Source organism: Mesitornis unicolor, unplaced genomic scaffold (assembly GCF_000695765.1).
Source record: "Mesitornis unicolor isolate BGI_N332 unplaced genomic scaffold, ASM69576v1 scaffold47228, whole genome shotgun sequence".
NCBI lineage: Eukaryota > Metazoa > Chordata > Aves > Mesitornithiformes > Mesitornithidae > Mesitornis > Mesitornis unicolor.
The window spans coordinates 1,992-21,957 of record NW_010204786.1 but is presented as its reverse complement, the minus strand read 5'-3'; the positions used below and the strand labels follow the sequence as shown (position 1 = coordinate 21,957).

The following is a 19,966-nucleotide window of genomic DNA, read 5'->3' as shown; positions in this document are numbered from 1 at the left end:
CTGTTCTTAACTGAGTTACAACTACAGCAAAATAAGCAAAACAGACAGAAGAAAGAGCAAACTCAAGCATTCCTATATTAATTTAGTACCATAGAATCATTGAATAGTTTGGGTTGGAAGGGACCTTAAAGATTATCCATGTACATCAGGGCAGCTCACCAGGTAGATAAGCTTTGACAAACCGACACCATAACCAGGAAGATTCAAACACGAGGGTGGATGCCACAATTCTGAACACACTGATACAAACCAGTTCACTTTCAATTCAGGTACATGAGGCAATCCTTGTTCAGTAAACCTGTCTTATCAATACTGCCAGAGCATAACACTCAGTGAGCAAGGAAAGGAAATTAATCAACAGGTACGAAATGCAAGTTGGTATTCAAAAACGCCCCAACGCTTTTGTTTTAATTAGAAACTTAGAGATGGTATTTCAGACATACTTGTTATCTTCAAAGTCATGCATAGCAGGGTGTGAACAAGAAGATGAGTTATCCTTGTTCCTTTTGCTTATTATTCTGGGTTTGTGATCAAAACATTTCTGGAATACAAAAATAGGTAATTACCGAGTATGTATTTTATACATTTAAAATAAACACCTTAAAGATTTTAAACAGAGACATCACGTGGTCTCTAGTCTAAAGCTAACCAGATTATTACTGAACATGTATTCCAAAATTTACAAAATAGTCCTACATGAACCAAAGCATTTATTTCCAGCTAATTTTATTATCTATTATCATTTTTATGTAATTATTAGAAATAAAGCAGCACCTCACAAAGAAACATAAATAATCCATGATGTTCTTGAAGAAGTCTGGACACAGTCAAGCTGATCTTTCCATTTCCTCCAAAAAGAGCTTCTCGACTAAAGGCTCCTTTGCGCTCCAGTGTCCACACATCTATCTCCTCCTGGCAATACGCAAACGTGCAGTGACCTGGATATCTGCATTCCTCTTCAGCAGCAACATCTGAAATGATAGCATCGAATATGACATTGCTTTTGCACAGCTTTTATTGGAAGTCCATCTTAAAAGTTACACTACCTGCATTTCAAATCTAGTTTCTTTATGGAAAGCATCTGTTGTAAGTGGATCACTTCCATCTAGCAGACAGAAGCAAACCCTTATGCTGAATGGCTTGCTGAAAATGTAAAACTCTCCAGAAAGGCTGATGCACACCTCCATCACCCATCCTTCTGTAGTCTAAGGCAACAGTGCTGAGAACCCAGAACACCCTTTACTTGAATACAGTCAGATAGAGCTGCTCATTAATCCAATCTGGCTTAAACCATACACAGAGGTTCATACTGCAAGTCCAGCAAGAATGCTTTTTTTGTTGTTTCGAATAGTAACAGCCCAGCACTTGGAAGCAAAGTGATTCATTATGAAAAACAGTACAGAAATACAGTGCATGTTCTCTAAATAATCACATTCATGGCCAAAACATGGCTCTGCTTACAGCCTTGGAAAATACAGACAACCCAGTGAACTTCCTTCTCCACCTCCCATAAGCAAGAAATAAAAACTCCTTCTGTACTTCACTGTGGAAAAGCTAAACTATACTACTTTGAGTATAGGCATTAACAATTTACTATGTGTAACACATACCTTTACATATATAATAGGGTCCCACATACTGCGTCTTTGTTGGTCTTGGACGTATTTTTTTCCATGATTTATCTTCAGAGTTTTTTATTCTGCCAATCAGAATATCCTTCTTACATTTATGTTCTAAACTGGGATGGTAAGCATAATCCAATAATTTAGGACCTGGAAAAAAAAAATCACAGAAAACTGCTTATATGTCTATTAATTGCACCATACTTTTAACATTTCCATACACAGACTGGCACGTAAGCCCAAAGGTAAAGTACATAAACACATTGTACAGAATTCCTACTTGCACCAGCAGCTCTGAAGAAGCAAAAGTCATTAACAGCCACGTTGAGCAGAATAGAAAAAAAACGAATACTTACAAAAGGACCAGCCTCAGCAAGGAAAAAACCAACCCCCAGGTTATGTGAGGTGGGTTGCTGTGTTACAGCCTTGAGATTGTTTTGGGACAGCAACAAACTGCTCTTCTCTCAAATTCCAAAGTATACGCTTCCGTTGCACTAATTCAAAACTTCAATTGCTTATTTGTAGTAACTCAGTGCAGAAGAATTCCAGGGATCAGCAAACAGCTCTCTTAACCTTCAACTTTTATTGTATTTGAACAGTTACTCTATTCAAAGGCAAAATAGGTACCTTACACTAGGTAAGAAGTACACATGTGCCAAAAATACAAATGCCAATCCCAGCACTTATATGATTCTAGAAACAAAAACATGCCTAGCTTTATGCTCTGTCTTTAGGATGGTACTGAAGTCAAGATTACATCACCACTGAAATTAAGAAAGCAGGGAGAAAGTCTGAAGATGAGCAACGCTCAGTGCATTTTGTGGACTGCAAAAACAAGAGCGCAACCCGGTTTCCCCGGACAAGAAGCTGATGGAACAGTACAATTTCAAAAGTAGGCAATAAAAGCAGGAGTCACTTAAAGGCTTTGATAGAGATGCAAAGAAACAGAAGAAACAGATGCTTTGATAGAAGAAGTCAAGATAGGAACACACTAAGTACTTCCAACAACGTTTTATAGCTCCTGCTTTTAAAACAGAACATGTTCCATGGTTTTTCAAACATCACTTCATGGATTTTTCTTGGTGTTAGTTTAAAACTACTTTTACAAGTTCTTAAAACTACAGGCAGTCATCCCCCAAATGTCTGGATGCGATTCCTTGTAAGATCTGTTACTACGCTGCACTTCATTAGTGTATCAATATCAGCAGCACCTGTAACTTGCAACACAATGCTTATTTTTCAGATTAGTCTCAATAAAAGCTATTGCCTCTAGAATACAGCTCTGTTCACCAGCAATAGCTTAGGCCTAAAAGATTAGTTATATTAAAGCCCAATACTGGTTAAGATCCTTTGAGTCAATACAGTGGAGTTAATTATTACTAAGGTTTGGAAGCCTCAGGATTACGATTTAGAATTAGTTTGAAAGAACAATAAAACAGATGGGATGTGAAGGTTACCAGGCACTTTGAACTGCGGTTCAATTCCCCATGGCCAATCAGAGAGAGTATTGCAAGGTTTTTTTAAGTCTTGAGCAAAGGTGTCATTCTTCACAGCACCCTGGGGGTTTGGAGGAAAGCGAATACAGAACGTGAACGACCTTACACAGTAAACCTACAGGCTGGGGAAAGCGTGTGGTGATCTGTGATGGTTTTAGGAGTCAAGAATCTATTTAGGATAAGAAAAAGACAAGAAAGACGGTAAAATAGTTGTTAAGACGTTTTACCAGTGCCTTAATCATAAGATCGTTCTACATCTGCAAAGAACAGGTCAGGATTAACATGTTTAGAAGCCAATAGTATTTTAACTTCTGAACACCAAAGTTTTAAATATACACTTCTTAATTTTTTTAAAATCAAGCCGATTCAGCCCAGAAGCCCCTTACCTTTTTTGACAAAACATAACTGGCAGGCCTGCCTTAGCTCATGTGTGCCTTCTAGTGGGTTTCTTCCCGTAAGTGCTGAAGACACAGGTACATTAGCAGTTGCACTGCTAAAAACATTTGAGAAGTCATTTCTAGTTTGGCCTGCAATTCCCATGTAATTTTCAGATCCAAACAAACTACTAGGGCCATTTATCTGCTGGGAAAAAAAGCATATATTACTTGATTCACATAATGTATCTACAATTAAAATCTAACCTACTGAAATTATTCCTCAAAGTGTAAGACAGCCTACGCAGAGAAAATTTCTAATACAAACTTAACCGCATGTCTACGACGGGGACGCAGATATTTTTACAAAGGCATTTATCCAGCACAGACTAAGCAAGTAAGGCCTAACCAGGCACAGGGAGAGGAACAGCACTTGCCAGGCTCATTATTACTCCCTCCTGGCTCACACGGGTGCAGTCCTTCACGCCACGCTTGCTCACATTATCAACAGCCAGCACCAGGACTGAGAACACCCAGCACTGCTTCAACAGAGACCAGACGGGTTCTCACACACACAGCGGCCTCTGCTCTGCTCCTGCACCAGGACAGTTCTCCAGGATTCCTGACATTTGGCACTCAGATCATTAGAGATTTTCTCTCCCTTAGGTTGGTTATTTTACACTTCCACACTATTTTCAAGCAAGCTCCTCAGAATGGAGGAGTGGCTATGACAGCAGTCAATGTCTGCATACGTAAAACAACTTCTGTACTTTTTTCCTTGTGTTTAATTACTGCTGCTGTGAGCTACTGTACAACTGTTTTCCAAGCCAGAATCATATTTTAATGGTAAAAGTGACATTTTTAAAAAATATAACCTTCTACTGTAAAAATTAAGGTCTATGTTAAGCCTTCAAGGCATTAACATTTGAACTGATGTGAAAGAAAACGTGAAAAATACTTACGAACAGCGGGGAGTTATTACTACTAAGAGTTGGTGTTCCATCCCTAGAAGCTGAACTTGAGAGGTCTAAGGGAATAAAAAAGAAGTTTTAATTACTGCAGTTCCCCAAAACATCCTATGCAAAAAAATATTTCTCATTCCTCAGAAGTATCAAAGGTTTCTTTTTCTGACAGACGCAAAAGTTGGTTTTGTTTTCTATGATTATTTTTTCAATAAACATCCAGTCTGAAAAAGTCCTAGGTAATCATCTTCAGTATAACCATCTGATTAACCTCAGCAGTAGTTTCACAGACTTAGGCTGAAGCAACATGAAGCTCCTCGTGCAGCATGAAAAAGGATAACTAGATAAGCAATACCTGACAATCAAAAGTGAGACAAAAGAAGGTTAAGAGCATTCTTCTATTTTTAATGTTATTTTGTAAACTGGGCTTTTTTTCTAAAGACAGCATGCTCCTATAACACTGGTAAGTACAGACAACACTTTTTATCTGTTCTAGTTCACTGGCCATTTATATCTTGTCATTTCACTACATCACCATAGTCCCTGGAGTTTGAATCTGAACACGTAATACCGGTACCTTTTCAGAGGACACAGTTATATTGGCCTTTCACAATTCTTGTTTATTGTCAAAGCATCAGAAATGGTTTAAGCTTTGTTTAAAAAAAAAAAAAAAAAGGTGGAAGTAACACGGTTCCTTCTTTATACTCATTTACCTGCAACAAGTAACTTGCACAGTAACTGCCGAAAAACTGAACAGAGGAGCAAGCTTATGCCGACCCCAGGCAAACAAAAGCTTTATTGGTAAATTCTTGTGTACAACCAACATTGATTATCAATACTTTAAAAAACCTGTAAGCACAGATCAAATGCTACGTAAGCACTACCTATCACTGAATGGTTGTGAAAGCTCATTCATTAAAAGGAGAAGCCAGTTGGCTCATGCGCAACTCGCTCTCATCATAAAAGGTTAAATATTAAAGACCGATTTCTTACCTCTTTTTGGGTCACTGATTGAAAAGGTGCTTAATGGCGAACAGAAATTTTCCAGTGAAGAAGCCAAAGGCTGTGAAAAGATTTCCGAAAGAGAAGGCGAAGGAACAAACCCTGCGCTCACTGGCAGTGTCCCCAGCAAGGAGGTGGAGAAGGGTACACTGGGAGCTACGCTGCCTGCAGGAATAGGTCCTCTGGCTCCTGTAGTTTGCTGGGAAAAAAAAACAATAAAAAGAACGTTCACACACACCAAAAAAGCTCTCAAGAGCACAGTCTGCAGTAGCATTTCTTTAGTAAAGTTTCTGGAAAGTTTTTAGAAACCTACTGAAAACCAACTGTACAGTACTGTACAGAGCTACCCTGCACTTGGGGAACTCAAGGAATCAATCCCTAATGCATGGAATTACCCATGAATCAACCACGTGAAAGGTTTACTTGGCTGAAGTTTATTACCTTCTTAACAGATGTGGACTTTTAATCTTTTTTTTAAAATAGAGCTGAATTTCCAAATTACGGATTTTTTTTTTTTTAAATTAACCAGACTATGTTAAAAGTGTAAGACAACAGGAAGAGCAGGAAGAGTCAGAAATCAATGTGATTTTCTTCTAAATAAAGAGAACATGATTCAAATTGCTGTACAGTAAAGAGTTAAGAGTTAGCTTTGAAATAAATCCTCAGATACACTTCAAAGAAACTCCTCCCTTGTCTGGAGGTTGCCCAAATAGGTTTGCACAGAGTTTGGCCAATGTGAAACTCCTGTTACCCAAATCGTTGGCCTGCAACTCACTCACGTTTCTACACTACACGAGACTGCAGTTTATCGTGGAAGACTGTATTTCCTCCTGGCTTTCACTACGGCAAACTTCCGAGGACCTCGTAAAAACAATTACTTTCTACATTTCTGAAACATATTCTACAAAACAAAGCGCAGAAAACAAAAAAATTTAGAAGCCCAAGCACTTTTTATATAAATATTTACAACTGCATCCACAGCTGAATGAGGAATTAAAATCACAACTGATTGAAGAATTAAAGATGCCACGGTCTCATGGAGCATTGCAATTCCAAGGGCTTCAAAGGCCTGACAGGGGCACGGCAGAGTCAGGAACCTTGCTCGTAAGTTCAGATGTCTCTGCTGATCAATCCGAGCTCTCATTTTAACTCACAGCTGAGGAACTCTGTATGCTCCAGGCTGCTCTAGCTCTGGAACGATGGTGTCATTAAAAACAATTCTTCATGTGCCTAAATGTCTCTAATAAGATCTAAAAAATAAAACAAGTCAGACTTATGCTGACCTAACTGTCCAGCAGCAGGTCTGGACAAAGCTCTGAGTGCAGAGATACCAGTGAACACACGAGAAGACCACGGTGCAAGTACTGCTGTCCTGCCAAGCTATCGGCACGTGTTTAACTGTTGTTTCTACAGATACAGCACGGGCCCTCCAACACACTCAGGTTCTGAGAGGGTTTATTTGCACCAAAAAAGCCCCAAAAACACACTAGCCCAGACTTCAAACATCTACTTCTCATACTACTTCCTGGAAGTAATGGTAGCAGTACAGCAGTATTCCTCAAGCAGCATCCCTCTCCCAGCAACCTCGCTCAGGTTTTCCAACATGCAAACCCAATGTAATTGGGTCCTGGTATCTCTACAGGCACGTTTGCAAGAACCTCGCACCTGAGAAAAACAACCCAACTGCACAAATACAGCTCAATGTAACTAGAAAAGTGTCTTGTTTTGAGCTAAACAGAACTACTTTTCTATTTAGTGATTTTACTTTTCAGCTCAGTCTCTTCTGTTTCAAGCAAGTTTCAAGGCTGAACTTGCTGAAACTAATGGCATGTTTTCCCAGACAGTGTGCACTGCTACAAGTGATAATGGCAAGGCCACTGTCTCACCATGGGTGCTGTGTCTGCATCTACGGGGAGGAGCAGACCCAAACCTGACCAACGAGGTATTGCATCCCACACACGCCACACTCAGTGTAAAGCTGAGGGATCACCAGGGTCTTGACCCTTCCATCTTGGATCCTCCCTCCCATCTCGAACCCTTCCCTCCAGCTCTTCTGATCCTGCCATGGCCAAAGTCCCAGCAGACCCTGCTGGTTCATCTGCCTCTGATCCTGATCCCTGTGTTCCTGCATCAGCTCCCACTGCTGCTGGGTCCAGTCTGGGACTTTTCCAGTGCCCTGCTCTGCAAGCCTCTGGTGACGTATTCGTCATTGGGGGAGGGCGGGGGGAGGATTTTATATTGGTTTTGTATATATATATTTGTACATATTTCGATATATTCCATTATTTTCCTATTTACAATATTATCTGTAGTATTAGTGTTATTGTTTCATTAAACCTCTTAGTTTATTTTCCAACCCGTAAAGTCTCTCTCCCTTATTCCCTTTTCTCTTCCCTTCTGGGGAGGGCAGAGGGGTTAACAGAGAGCGTCTGGCCAGGGTTTAGTGGCCATCCCAGCTTGAAACCACAACAGAAAGTTAAACTCACATTTCACTACTAGCCTACTTGATAAAACTACAAGATCCCACTCATAAGGACAGTCGATTGAGAAAGAAAAGAAACAAGCAAGTCTTACCATTACACTTTCATCTGGATCAGGCACAGAATCAAGTAATTCATCAAGTTCTTCCCCAATAATTATATCTCCATCTCCACAATCTAAACATGCTTCTGGCACAGAGAAAGAAACATTCCCTCCATTTGTCAACACCGTAGAAGACAAAGAAACCTTTTCCATTTGAAGAGGCATAACAGAAGATAAAGATGGTACAGGTACTGATGACACTTTAGTCACTTCAGAAACCAAGTTTGGTGAAGCCGCAGAAACCATCTCTTGCTTCTGGTCAGATAAATCTGAAACAGATAAGATGGGAAATGACTGAAAGTTTTGTTCAAAGATGTAAAAATATCTTGCGTAACTTTTACCCTGATAATGTTGGGGGTGAAGGAATGGAGAAACATGAAGGATGTCTAAGCAAAATCACATTAAATGTTTTCGGCTTCCACTAACTTCCAATCCATGTGTACCTATAGCTCGGTGTTCATATATTGCTCAAACTAAAAGACAGGAAAAGTTACAAACCAGACACTTCACTAAATCTTTGGTATATTCTCCCCTCCCTATTTTTGCAAGCTGAAGAGAACAGTATGAGATGATCACTATAAGAGCAGTTACAATCATGACAAGTTGAGGAGACCGAAAAAAAATTTGCTCAGCCACCCGAATACGTAGTTCTGGAGACAAACAGACCCGAGTTTTTCTGCTGCAGATCTTTCAAATGACAAGCTGAATTTTCCTTCAGAAATTTTAGTACAAACACAGTAAGATATACATGACATATCTAACTTCCTAGCATGAGTACTGTAACACAAGACTCACCTAACTCAATATCTTCTACAGAAGAAGAAGAATTCTGTAAGTGAGAAAAAAAATACCTCAGTGCTTTGCACAAGAGCCATTAAACATTTTCAAATATGTATTTACAGACTAAGAACGCAAGTCCTCAAAAATTTAGGTTTTATAACATCTGAAAATGATAAAGTCTAAAAGAATTTAAAGGCCAAATAATTGTTGAGATAAAGCAGCCATTTGCAGACTGAAATCCACTCACAGTATCGCTAAAAATGTGCACCAACCCACAAAAGTGAGAGTGACACCTGAGGGCATGAGAGAGTCCAAACAGCATCTTAAATAAGCTGTTCCTGTTTCCATGAGAAAGTCTGTAAGATAAAGATGAACTCTTCTCCATCACTGCTACTCAACACACTACAAATAGGAAGATAAATGCAACTTCAGCTGCCAGTGAAGGTGAAATTTGGACAAATGCACAACTTAAAAGAGCTTTTATCCCAGCACCCTTCACATTGATAATCGTCAGCTAAGTAAGAAAAGTAAATAGATAACCACATTAACTACGCCCTTTCCTCAAGACATTAAAAGTAAATATATTCATTACACTGGACTTGATGTTTTAGCTAACATTTATTCTACAAAGATAACTGGAGTGATTCTCTTATGGTCTAGTCTGCCAGCAATATATAGCAAAACTAAACACAAAGACCGACAGGGCCCTGAAGTCCAGAATCACATCAGCTTAACTAAAAAGCCAATTGCACTATTTTCTCTTCACCATAATGAAACTGTGGAACAATTGTTCCCTGCAGTTTATCGTCAGCTTGCACTAGGAACATGTAAAACCTTACCTGACTTGATACATCACTAGAAACTGAATTTGAGGAGGGCGGCTGCAATGAAAAGACACCTCCATTAAACACAAAATCGGTATCAAGAGAGGGAAACTTCAGTGTAAAATGTTAAAAGAAAATCTTACCTTTGCTCTTATATATGCTTTCCTTATTTTTAACCCTAGTTTTTGAGCTAATTCTTGGGTAAGCTTAATCACACTTTCATCCTAAAAGACAAACAAAATTTCAGCATTTTCAGTTCAGTTCATCTAGTCAAGACATGTGTTTACATCTCAGTCTGCATTCTGCAGGATTCCTGTATGCAGGATGTCTCACAGTGCAACTTCATTCCTTCAGAAACACATGGGATGGCAAGCTAATGCTGAAAAATACAGCTCCCCTCAAGCAAGATTACTCCAATATTTTGACTTTTTAAAAAGCCAGAAAATGGTCAGTATCCGTCTGTTCCGTTTATTTGAATTGAAAACAATGTAAAGATTTTTCCAAAACCAGAGGAGTTCAAAGAAAGTGGGGTTTTTTTTGTGGGTGGGTTATTTTTTGTTTGCTTACCTGGGGAAATGTTTCGTTTTTTGAGAGGATGTGGGGTTTTTTTGTTTTATTTTCCACAAATTGAGGGCTACATTTCTGATTACCATAATGTCAGAATATTTGATGAGAACTCTGTATTTTGGCAGTGACTTGAGTTAAAAACTTTGTCATATTTCACTCCATATTATAATTATAGTAACTGTCAATTTAAATTCTTCTAAGATTTAGTTTTCAGAACATGTCCCATAGCTAGGAAAAGCTACTTATAAAAGTTACACAAAAGTATATACACCTTAAGCAAAAACATTCAGATCTGGAGATGCAAAGCAAGGATCCAAAGTTGTACATTCAGATAAACTGCTTCTGTCTTTGGAAACACAACTGAAACTTTCTCTACATCAAGCACTAAACACATGCTCAACAGTTTGCTTTTCTATGTCAAAATTACAGCGTAATGGCTAGACAAGACCAAATGCAAATCAGTATTCTGTCCTGCAATCAGTCTATTTTGAGCAAATCGTGTCAAGTCTCCATCAGTATTTTAGTTCAAATCAGGAACATATTTCTGAAGTGAAATCTTTTAAACATCCTGGTCAATGGCATCCTGGAGTGGATGAGAAGGGGTGGTTGTAGGGCAGAGAGGTTCTCCTGCCCCTCTGCTCTGCCCTGCTCACACCACAGCTGCAATCTTGTGTCCAGTTCTGGGCCCTCAGGTCAAGAAGGACAGGAACTGCTTGAAAGAGTCCAGCAGAGCCGCAAAGATGCTGGAGGGAGTGGAGCATCTCCTGCTGAGGAGCGGCTGAGGGAGCTGGGGCTCTTGAGCTTGGAGCAGAGGAGACTGAGGGGTGCCCTCATTCCTGGGGATCAATTGGGAAAGGGCAGTGTCAGGAGGAAGGAGCCAGGCTCTGCTCTGGGATGTCCAATGCCAGGACAAGGGGCAATGGTCCCAAGCTGGAGCACAGGAGGTTCAAGCTGAACATGAGGACAAACTTTTGTCAGTGTGAGGGTGGCAGAGCATGGCCCAGGCTGCCCAGAGAGGTTGTGGAGTCTCCTTGTGTGCAGACACCCAAAGCCCTGGCCGTGTTCCTGTGTGACTGCTCTGGTGATCCTGCTCTGGCAGGGGTTGCACTGGGGGAGCTTTCCAGGGCCCTTCCAACTCCTGATATTGTGTGACTCTGTGATCCTCATTCACTGCATTTTAGTTTGCATTATGAAGGGTCTCAGAAAGCCAAATTAGATTATTTTTGGATGAAACTAAATTGAAAGTGCTGCGGATGCTGCACATGATGCACCCCAACTCTTTTTAAAACAAAAGAGAAACAAGCCCCATAACCAACCATGCACATCAGACCCTCAAGACCAGCATTTCAGTACAGCTCCTCTCCTATTAAACCGCACACCACTCGCTGATATGGATACAGCCTGAGGTCAGAGTAAGTCATTCAGATGGACAATGCACAGGTAAGAATGCTACTAAATGCTTGGAAAGTTAAGATACAATCATCAAAAGAATCAATATTCTACGTTATAATTACGGGTAGCTGTTCTCTTTATGTCGTCAGTACATTTAAAACTGTAAAGATTTTTAAACAATTAATTCAGTGGTTCTAGTGTTTACCGCAAACATTTATGGCACTTGATCCCCACTGCACAGTGACTGTTTCTTTTCCTGAATGTTAACACAGCAAACTGAGCCTGGGCACCGTATCTCTGCTATCAGCCTTCACTTCCACAATAAAAAATAATTCTTGGAGGAATAAAAAATATTTTGGTGCATTAAAAAAACCCAAAGCATCCAGAGAACCTTCAATGGTCTTGATGTAAGGATGTTTTCTTTATTAAACCTTTAAAAATAATCATCAATATATAATTTACCCACCTGCGGCACAGCGAGAGAACATTTTGCTACTGCATCATAAGCCTTCCTATACCTTCCCAGCTCCTTCAAAGCTTTTGCTTTCCGATAGAGAGCTCTAAAATTGTTTTCATTCAGTCGCAATGCTATCTCACAGTCTTCTAGAACTTTTTCATGCAATCCCTACGAGGAAGGGGGAAAAAAAAGAGCATTAATCAGAACTATTATTGAAATCCTGAATTCAGACTGTATTAGATGAAGGCATGGAAACACCACAGAACATTCACCAAGGTCACTGCACACTGCTGCAGGAGTTCTGCTAAGCCACCGACTCATGCAACTAAAAAGAAGCAGGGCCATTATCCACGTAAAATGCAGTAACAGTTATGAAGACAATTCAGCTCTTTCACAAGAGCCATCTTAATGCACAGAGGAGGCAGCAGACTCGGGTGCAATCAGCAGTATAAATGGATAAATAAACTGTTCCATCGGCTTCCAAACCTTGCATGACTCTTTTATGTTAATATTCTAGTATTAGTAACTAAAAATATCTCAGTGACTGTACCTGTAAAAGGAAGAGATTAAATAGCATGCTAAAACGATGATCTGTGCCAATTCTCAAACCAACACCAAGAGCTTTTCACTCACTAGGAGACTTTCCATGTCTTCTTACTCTGTTAGTGCATTGCTCTTCAGAAACAGTACGGTTTCAACAGAAGCTTACCATATTTGAAAAACATGCTATCCTGTTCACACGCAGCTTCTCTACAATATCATCAGAAACATGGATTTCTTCAGAATTAGCATAATCAGCTATGTTTATAGCTTCTGTATAGTGACTCAGTGATCCTCTCCAATCACCTTCTCGATAGACATCGTTCCCTTCATTGAAAAGATTTCTAACAAGCTCTCGTATAAATAACTGCAACAAAGAAAAGAAACACCCATCAACAGCAGTTTTGTTGTTTATGTTCCACATCTCCAAACACATTTTTAAACAGAAAATTTATACCCGTAACTTCACGGGGTCAAACTCATGCAAAACTTTCCTCTATATCAGTATTTTTTTTAAACATTTTTCCAAGACAATCTCTAACATTCAACACCACAATATAAGTAAATAAAAGAGAGGTTGAACTAATAAAAGAATTACTTTGTATAAGTAATATAAACACATCTATACTTGTATATATGTATATATGCTCTCTACATACTTACAGCAAGCAGCAGCCATAGCAACTGGCAAACCAGTAGCACACAAAGGCTGCTGCTGCACAGCAGATTTTCTTTTTAATCTAATATGAACGATCACATTTTTATCTAATACGTTCTCAAATCCAATGAAACCACCTCCCACTGGATAATGCTACAAAGATGAGTCTGAAAATGTAAGTAAAAAATTATGCAAAATAATAAGGTACAGAAACAAAACATGTTATTAAGATTTCTATCACTGAGGTCCTTCTATCTCACTTTTGCCGTGCTACTCTAAACTTTACCCACAGTAGCACGTTACTTTATCCAATGAATTCAAAGTCATCCCTAACACTAGCAGAGGAAGAGTTAATCCGAACTGCTATATGACTGAATTCTGGGCATCTAAACATCCAAACGTCTGCATCACAAGGCAGAGCAGTCCTCCAGTTCCAACACAGAAACACTGTAAATTACCATTATACCTCACCATTACTTAAATGATGATTAAAACCAAGAATAAATAGATCAATGATAAAAAAACTCCTCTGGAAATGCAAAAGTAATTTCATTACCTCATATTGTTCTTGTGTCCCTGGATAGGGCAAAGTAGATCTAGAAAAAGAATTACAAGATTTACTTATTACACACGTCGCTTAAAAGATGATCACATTGGAGAATGCTGGTTCTCAGTTGACGCAGTCGCACTTGCTGCAACAGGCAAACCTCCAAGTATTGTCTATTGCCTGCACCAAACAGGGCAGGAAAGCTGCAGACTGGTTCTGATTAAATAACTGTGCTTTCCTGTTACTGTTTTCATTTCAAGTTACATAGCCAGTCTTAACTCTGTATTAAAGTTTTGGATGCTTTCAGTTTAAAACCTCAATGTTTTTGTTTAAAAACAATTTCCTTCCTCTCTTTCACTGTGCAGAAACCAATTATACATAAGAAGTGCAATCTTCTTGTAAGTATTATAAAATGACAAATTGCCTGCCAAAAGAGCACATCCATTTTAATTAAGTCATACCAATGACACTACAGGAATTTTAAGAATACTTTTGTATGACACGCAAGAGAAATTTTCTCTAGCATAGAGCAGAGTTATTTACTTTAACTTTTCAGGAAGAAAACCAGGAACCATTTCCCTTCCATTTAGGTCATCTGCAAATCTAATTTCTAAATAATTTTTAGAAGGGTAGGGGGTTTTGGGGGTTTTTTTTCCCTTAAAAGTATGCCTTACATGGTGAACTAATGTGAAATTTCACAATGATTTTAAGCTAGAGAAGAATCCGGCATTGGTCCAAATGAAAACTAACTAGGGTGACTTTTCATTAGGTTACATGTCAGCTCCAGAGAGTTGAAATATTTAGGTAGTGGTGAGCAAACCCATCTCTTTCAATGTGGGTACACCCAGGCTTAGGTGCAGCTGTCCGTAAGTGTAAGGTGGCTTTTCACGCCATCAGCATTTTCCACTCGCCACAAAAATTCAGTGCTGACTTTTCCCAAAGGCAGAAAAGGAAAACCCTCCCACCTGCAATCTGCTCAGTTTGGGAACAAAGAGGGGCTCTGTCTTTTCTTTAAGACTGCTCTCCATTTCCATGTTAGTGTCAGCAAATATTCTAAGGAGAAAAACAGGTCCTCCTCCTTCCTCCGCTAGAGCTACATTACAAGGACTTGCCCAGAGCCGTCCATCTCATATGTGTAAGCACGTGTGTAAGCATACAAGAATAAAACCACAAAATCATACTCTATAAACTGGAGTCCTTTCTTAATGTCCTGCTGTCTAGTGCTTCTCTCTTCCGACACATTGGACATGTTATCCTCAACATCCACTTTTCAGATACGCCACTCCTCAAAAAGGAACAAAGAGAAATGGCTGTTAGTATATAGCAGTCTGTATTTGGACTAGAAGGCTCTGATCTCACACCAAGTCCATCATACGGGGATGACACCACAGCGCAGGGCTCTGGAGAAGCTTCCGACCACATCGCAGCACCCACGGCGATACGGGAGGAGCCTTGGGTCAGAGCCACCCCCCTGTCAGGGCCCAGTCACACAACACTGCTGCAGAAAACCCTTCCTCCCATCAGCACTTCAGCTTTGGTTTTTTATTTATTTACTCTGGCTGATGCAGTCACGTCAGTGAAACTACACCAAACCTCAAGTGCAGCTTGCGTGCGTTACTGAGAAACCAAGCTGTCCCCCTTTAACAGCTTTATACTTCTTTTATTTGGTTGTTGAAGTGGAAATAAACTCAAGACCCTGGTATCGTTATTAATAAAACCCAAACTGATTAGAAAATTACCATTAAGTCTAATTCCAGAGTCTCTCACCATCACCCAACCACTAAGGTGTAATTAGAAACAAAATCCTACTTCTCTAATAGTATCCACCAGTTGACCAAAGTGGGAAAACTTTGAAACTTCACCAGAGGCAAAGACTACTTACTTAATTTGAAAAACCAAATTACTTTAATGTAATTCCACATCATCAACTTGACATTTAAATTCAATTTAAGTTGTCTGAATCAGTGATTTTTTTTATTTCATGTCTTCCATTTACTATGAGGAGAATTAACTATCCCAGTCAAAACCAGCACAACTGAGTTTACAAGTATCCAACTTAAATTGGCTAAAATGATCTGTACAGTCTTCAAGATAAGGCTCCTTAAAGTATGGTTTCAGAGCTGCATACAGCTATGACTCATTGCAGCGTAAGAACACAACTTATTTTTACAAAAGAGATCAGCAGGACAAAGTTGTATTTTGAAAATACTGAAACACACAGAATCACAGAGTGTCAGGAGTTGGAAGGGAGCTGGAAAGCTGCCCCAGTGCAACCCCTGCCAGAGCAGGATCACCAGAGCAGTCACACAGGAACACACGGCCAGGGCTTTGGGTGTCTGCACAGAAGGAGACTCCACAACCTCTCTGGGCAGCCTGGGCCATGCTCCATAACCCTCACACTGACAAAGTTTGTCCTCATCTTCAGCTTGAACCTCCTGTGCTCCAGCTTGGGACCATTACCCCTTGTCCTGGCATTGGACATCCCAGAGCAGAGCCTGGCTCCTTCCTCCTGACACTCGCCCTTTCCAAATGGATCCCCAGGAATGAGGGCACCCCTCAGTCTCCTCTGCTCCAAGCTCAAGAGCCCCAGCTCCCTCAGCCGCTCCTCAGCAGGAGATGCTCCACTCCCTCCATCATCTTTGTGGCTCTGCGCTGGACTCCTTCAAGCAGTTCTTGTCCTTGAGCTGAGGGGCCCAGAATTGAACACAATATTCCAAATATTTCAAATATTCAGAAAAAAAATATTTTAGCTTGAGGAAATACATTTTTTTGTGAAGAAAACTACCTTCTGTAGTAATTTATAGTTAAAAAAAACCCAACAAAACAACAACAAGAAAAACCCCAAACCCACAAATTGCACGCAGTACATTTCTTTTACTCTTGAAACTAAGCTAAGAAAAGCCACTATTTTGTGCCAGGTTACCATTTCACATCAACGGTGGAAGAATGAAAACAAAGTAAAATAAAAATCAAATGAACACCCAGCAAACTCAACAAAATCCCGACCGAGCACAGCCGCTGGTTGGAGAAGATACCTCACTTTCTCTGCATGATTTGGAATAATGACACCATCTGAAGAGCCTTCAGCTCTGTTCATGTTCACGAGCTTTCCAAAGCACCTCCACCACTTCAAGTCATTACGATGAGCCCGACGGTAACATGTTCCTAAAGCGAGCATAAGAAACTGAGCCGTTTTCTTAAGGTCACTAAGCACGTGAGAGGGAAGCACCCCTAGGTCCCCACTTCACCTCACTTCCCACTGTGACCTCTAACATCAACAAGCTTTGATAAAAACAACTAACTAAAACTCAGCCCAGAGATAAACATCACAGGCAGCTGCAGTAGTTGAACTGTCTGTCTAGGAATCTAAATAAGATGCAGTAATGTGCTCTCCAAGAGGAGCTACTCATGAGCACCTCCGTAACTGCTTTTCAGGTTGTGTTACGCATCATCCTCTCTTACAGAAGTTAGTTATACATACTGTGCTCTTGGCACGAAAGGCTTCTATTATAAAGTAAATGTTCTGAAGAATAAAAATAGAGTATCTGTGAAGAAATCTAAATATAAATCCCAAACCAAACTTTATTGGGCATCTGATTATTTCTGATCCAGTCATTCGCGGTTCAGGTTTTAAAACTGAGACAAGGGCTAACACGCCTAAGAAATTCTCACGCTAACCAAAGACAGCAGCAACATAAGCATATGCTCTCCCACAAAAATAAGTAAGCTATCTAAAACATATCTGAGTCCTCTGAGTTAATAACTGCCAAAGTAATATCTTGCCAACAAAGGAGTCCTGCATACGCTAAGACTTGGGCCAGTACGAAGATCAGCTTTACTCTAGTAGTTTTAAGCAGCTCCAGCGCTCCACACGAACAACTTGCAAAGAGATGAAAAGAAGTCCAACACAGTAACAACTGCATTCATCACCTCTAGTATAAATATGATAGAATAAATGATACGTTGAAATGTGACAATGTGTAGATCGAATCTCTCCAAAACAGTGAAGTTAATGGAAATGTTACAAACTGGCCTCGCAGATAAAGGTATAGCTAGCAAGTGATGAACATATGTGAGTGGTGTAAGTTATTACTCAAAGCAGCTTTCTATTTTTTTCCTACTTACTCATCTGCATCCATAAGTCATTCAGGCAAAAATTATCTTTCCTCAACACATTTGACAATTACACTGCCCCAGGATTTGATGATTTTGCAGAGGGCTGAAAATTGTTTCAGATACCACCTCTAACGGCATTCTCTCCCATCCAGATTATTCTGGGATCATCCTGAGCAACCAGAAACACGTTAGACCCATACGAGGCAAATAGCCGTGTCTTGACTTTTAATGTCATCCATCCATTTTCAAAGCTTAAAACCCCTACCTATTTAGCAACAGCTTTTATCCTCCATCTACAGGGAACTTAGAATTTAAAACAAATATACATACGTTAAAAATAATTCAAATGTTGCTTTGTTGCATTAAACGTAATATTTCTACAATCGATCGATACAAGCTCAATTTACAAAATCTAGTAAGGAAAAGAAGAAAAAACCAAAAGCAAAGCTGCCTGTCCTGGTTTACTGGGACAGAACTTGAGAGTCAGTTTTCTGCTGAAGAAAACTGCAGTTCTGTAAGGACTACACCACACTATTTCACGGGAACAAAGTTGATTAAAACTTTATTATAGGTCCCAGCTTGTGCTGGAATGCAGGTTGCCATAGTGCTCAGGGCCGTCAAGGTCTTGAGATAAACACGTGCAGAGGCTGGGAGAGCAGAAACCCAGGGGAGTCGACTCCAAGCTGACCCCAGGCTGACCAATTAATGTTCTTCATACCTTCAACATCACATTCACTGTAAACTGGGGAGTCAGTTCGCTGGGGATGGCCCATCTCTTCCTCTCTCTCCTACTCCATCTTCCATGCTGACATCTGGAGAGGGGCTCGTTTACCAACCTAACCATGAGGCCTACTCCCCCACAATATTGGCCGAGTATAACTCTGTGTATTTTATATTATAACTGTTATTAATACCAGGTTTTTATTATTATTTTATTAAATATATTTCTATTTCAACCCACGAATCTCCTTTCCATTTCCTGATCTTCATCCCGGGTAGGGAGGAGGCACTGGGTGACAGAGCAGCTGTCTAAACCATGACACTGCCTAAATCCAAACAAAGTAAAGAACAATTTGTGCTATTTTATCTTTATCACACCCTTCAACTCATCCTGTTTCACAAAAGCTGATACCAAGTGACAGAAAGTGTCCTGCCAGCAGCCAATGTCACCTTTTCCGATAGGTGCTGGTCCAGTTACACAAATAGGAGCTGTAGAGGAAAACAAGCCTGTGCCAGCCCTGGCAGGCAGGGGCTCCTACACTTTACTCTTACACAAAGCCCCTTCTGCCTCTCACTGGTTATTTGCTTTCCTTCCAGCACAAGGCAAGACATTTCTCTTGTTTTCTATATTTTGGCACTTCTGAGGAATTCAAGTAAGTTTTAAAGGACACTCCAAATATTTAGGATACGCCTCGGGTAATTCTTCAGGCACAAGTGCTTTGAACACAACAACTGCTAAACTGTCTTTCAAAGCAGAATCGATCTTTGGAAGGCAAGTCAATCAATTCACACAGAATGCAGAAAATTGAGTTTTTCTGTAGAAAGAAGAAAGGCCCTGGTTATTCTGACAAGAAAGGACACACTGCTCAGAACTTTGGACCCATTGGTAAACTGCAAATCTAGGGAGCAAGGATCTACGGTTTGCCACGCACACAAGTTCCCCCAGTTGAAAACTCGGTCCCGAAGCACAGGGAACTGGGCAGGACTAATCCCCTCTCTGGTTGTGTACAGTTCTGCAGACAGCTTACTTAGAGAGGAATGGAGAACAGAGGAAAAATGCACAACGTTATCTGGGGACCAGAACCACTACCACGGGAATTAATGACCTTCAGCTGACCAAACAATTGTTCACTATTGACATTAAAAGTTCCAGATATTATAAATTCTTCAACGAAGCATTCTCTGCACCTTCAGACCTAAATGCTGAAACCAACTGGAAGGCAGCAGTCCTCCCCGCACTTCCCTTTCCACAGAGCTAAAACCTAAAAACACGTCCATTTGTGTTCTTGTACAACACAGAAGCACACATCCCCTTGCTGTGCATCA

At 40.1% G+C, this 19,966-nt stretch overlaps 1 protein-coding gene across 1 annotated transcript; it reads right to left on the bottom strand.

Moving 5' to 3' along the window:
• Positions 1–382: 382 nt before the first annotated feature.
• LOC104534619 (zinc finger CCCH domain-containing protein 7A-like) lies at positions 383–15,121 on the bottom strand. Its single transcript, XM_010191156.1, is given in 14 exon segments — positions 383–541; positions 775–971; positions 1,611–1,772; positions 3,505–3,697; positions 4,455–4,519; positions 5,448–5,655; positions 8,031–8,308; positions 8,835–8,868; positions 9,659–9,700; positions 9,787–9,867; positions 12,069–12,227; positions 12,769–12,966; positions 13,814–13,853; positions 14,986–15,121. Coding segments are annotated over 14 exon segments (1,884 nt in total). The 5' UTR covers positions 15,054–15,121.
• Between the last annotated feature and the right edge of the window lie 4,845 nt (positions 15,122–19,966).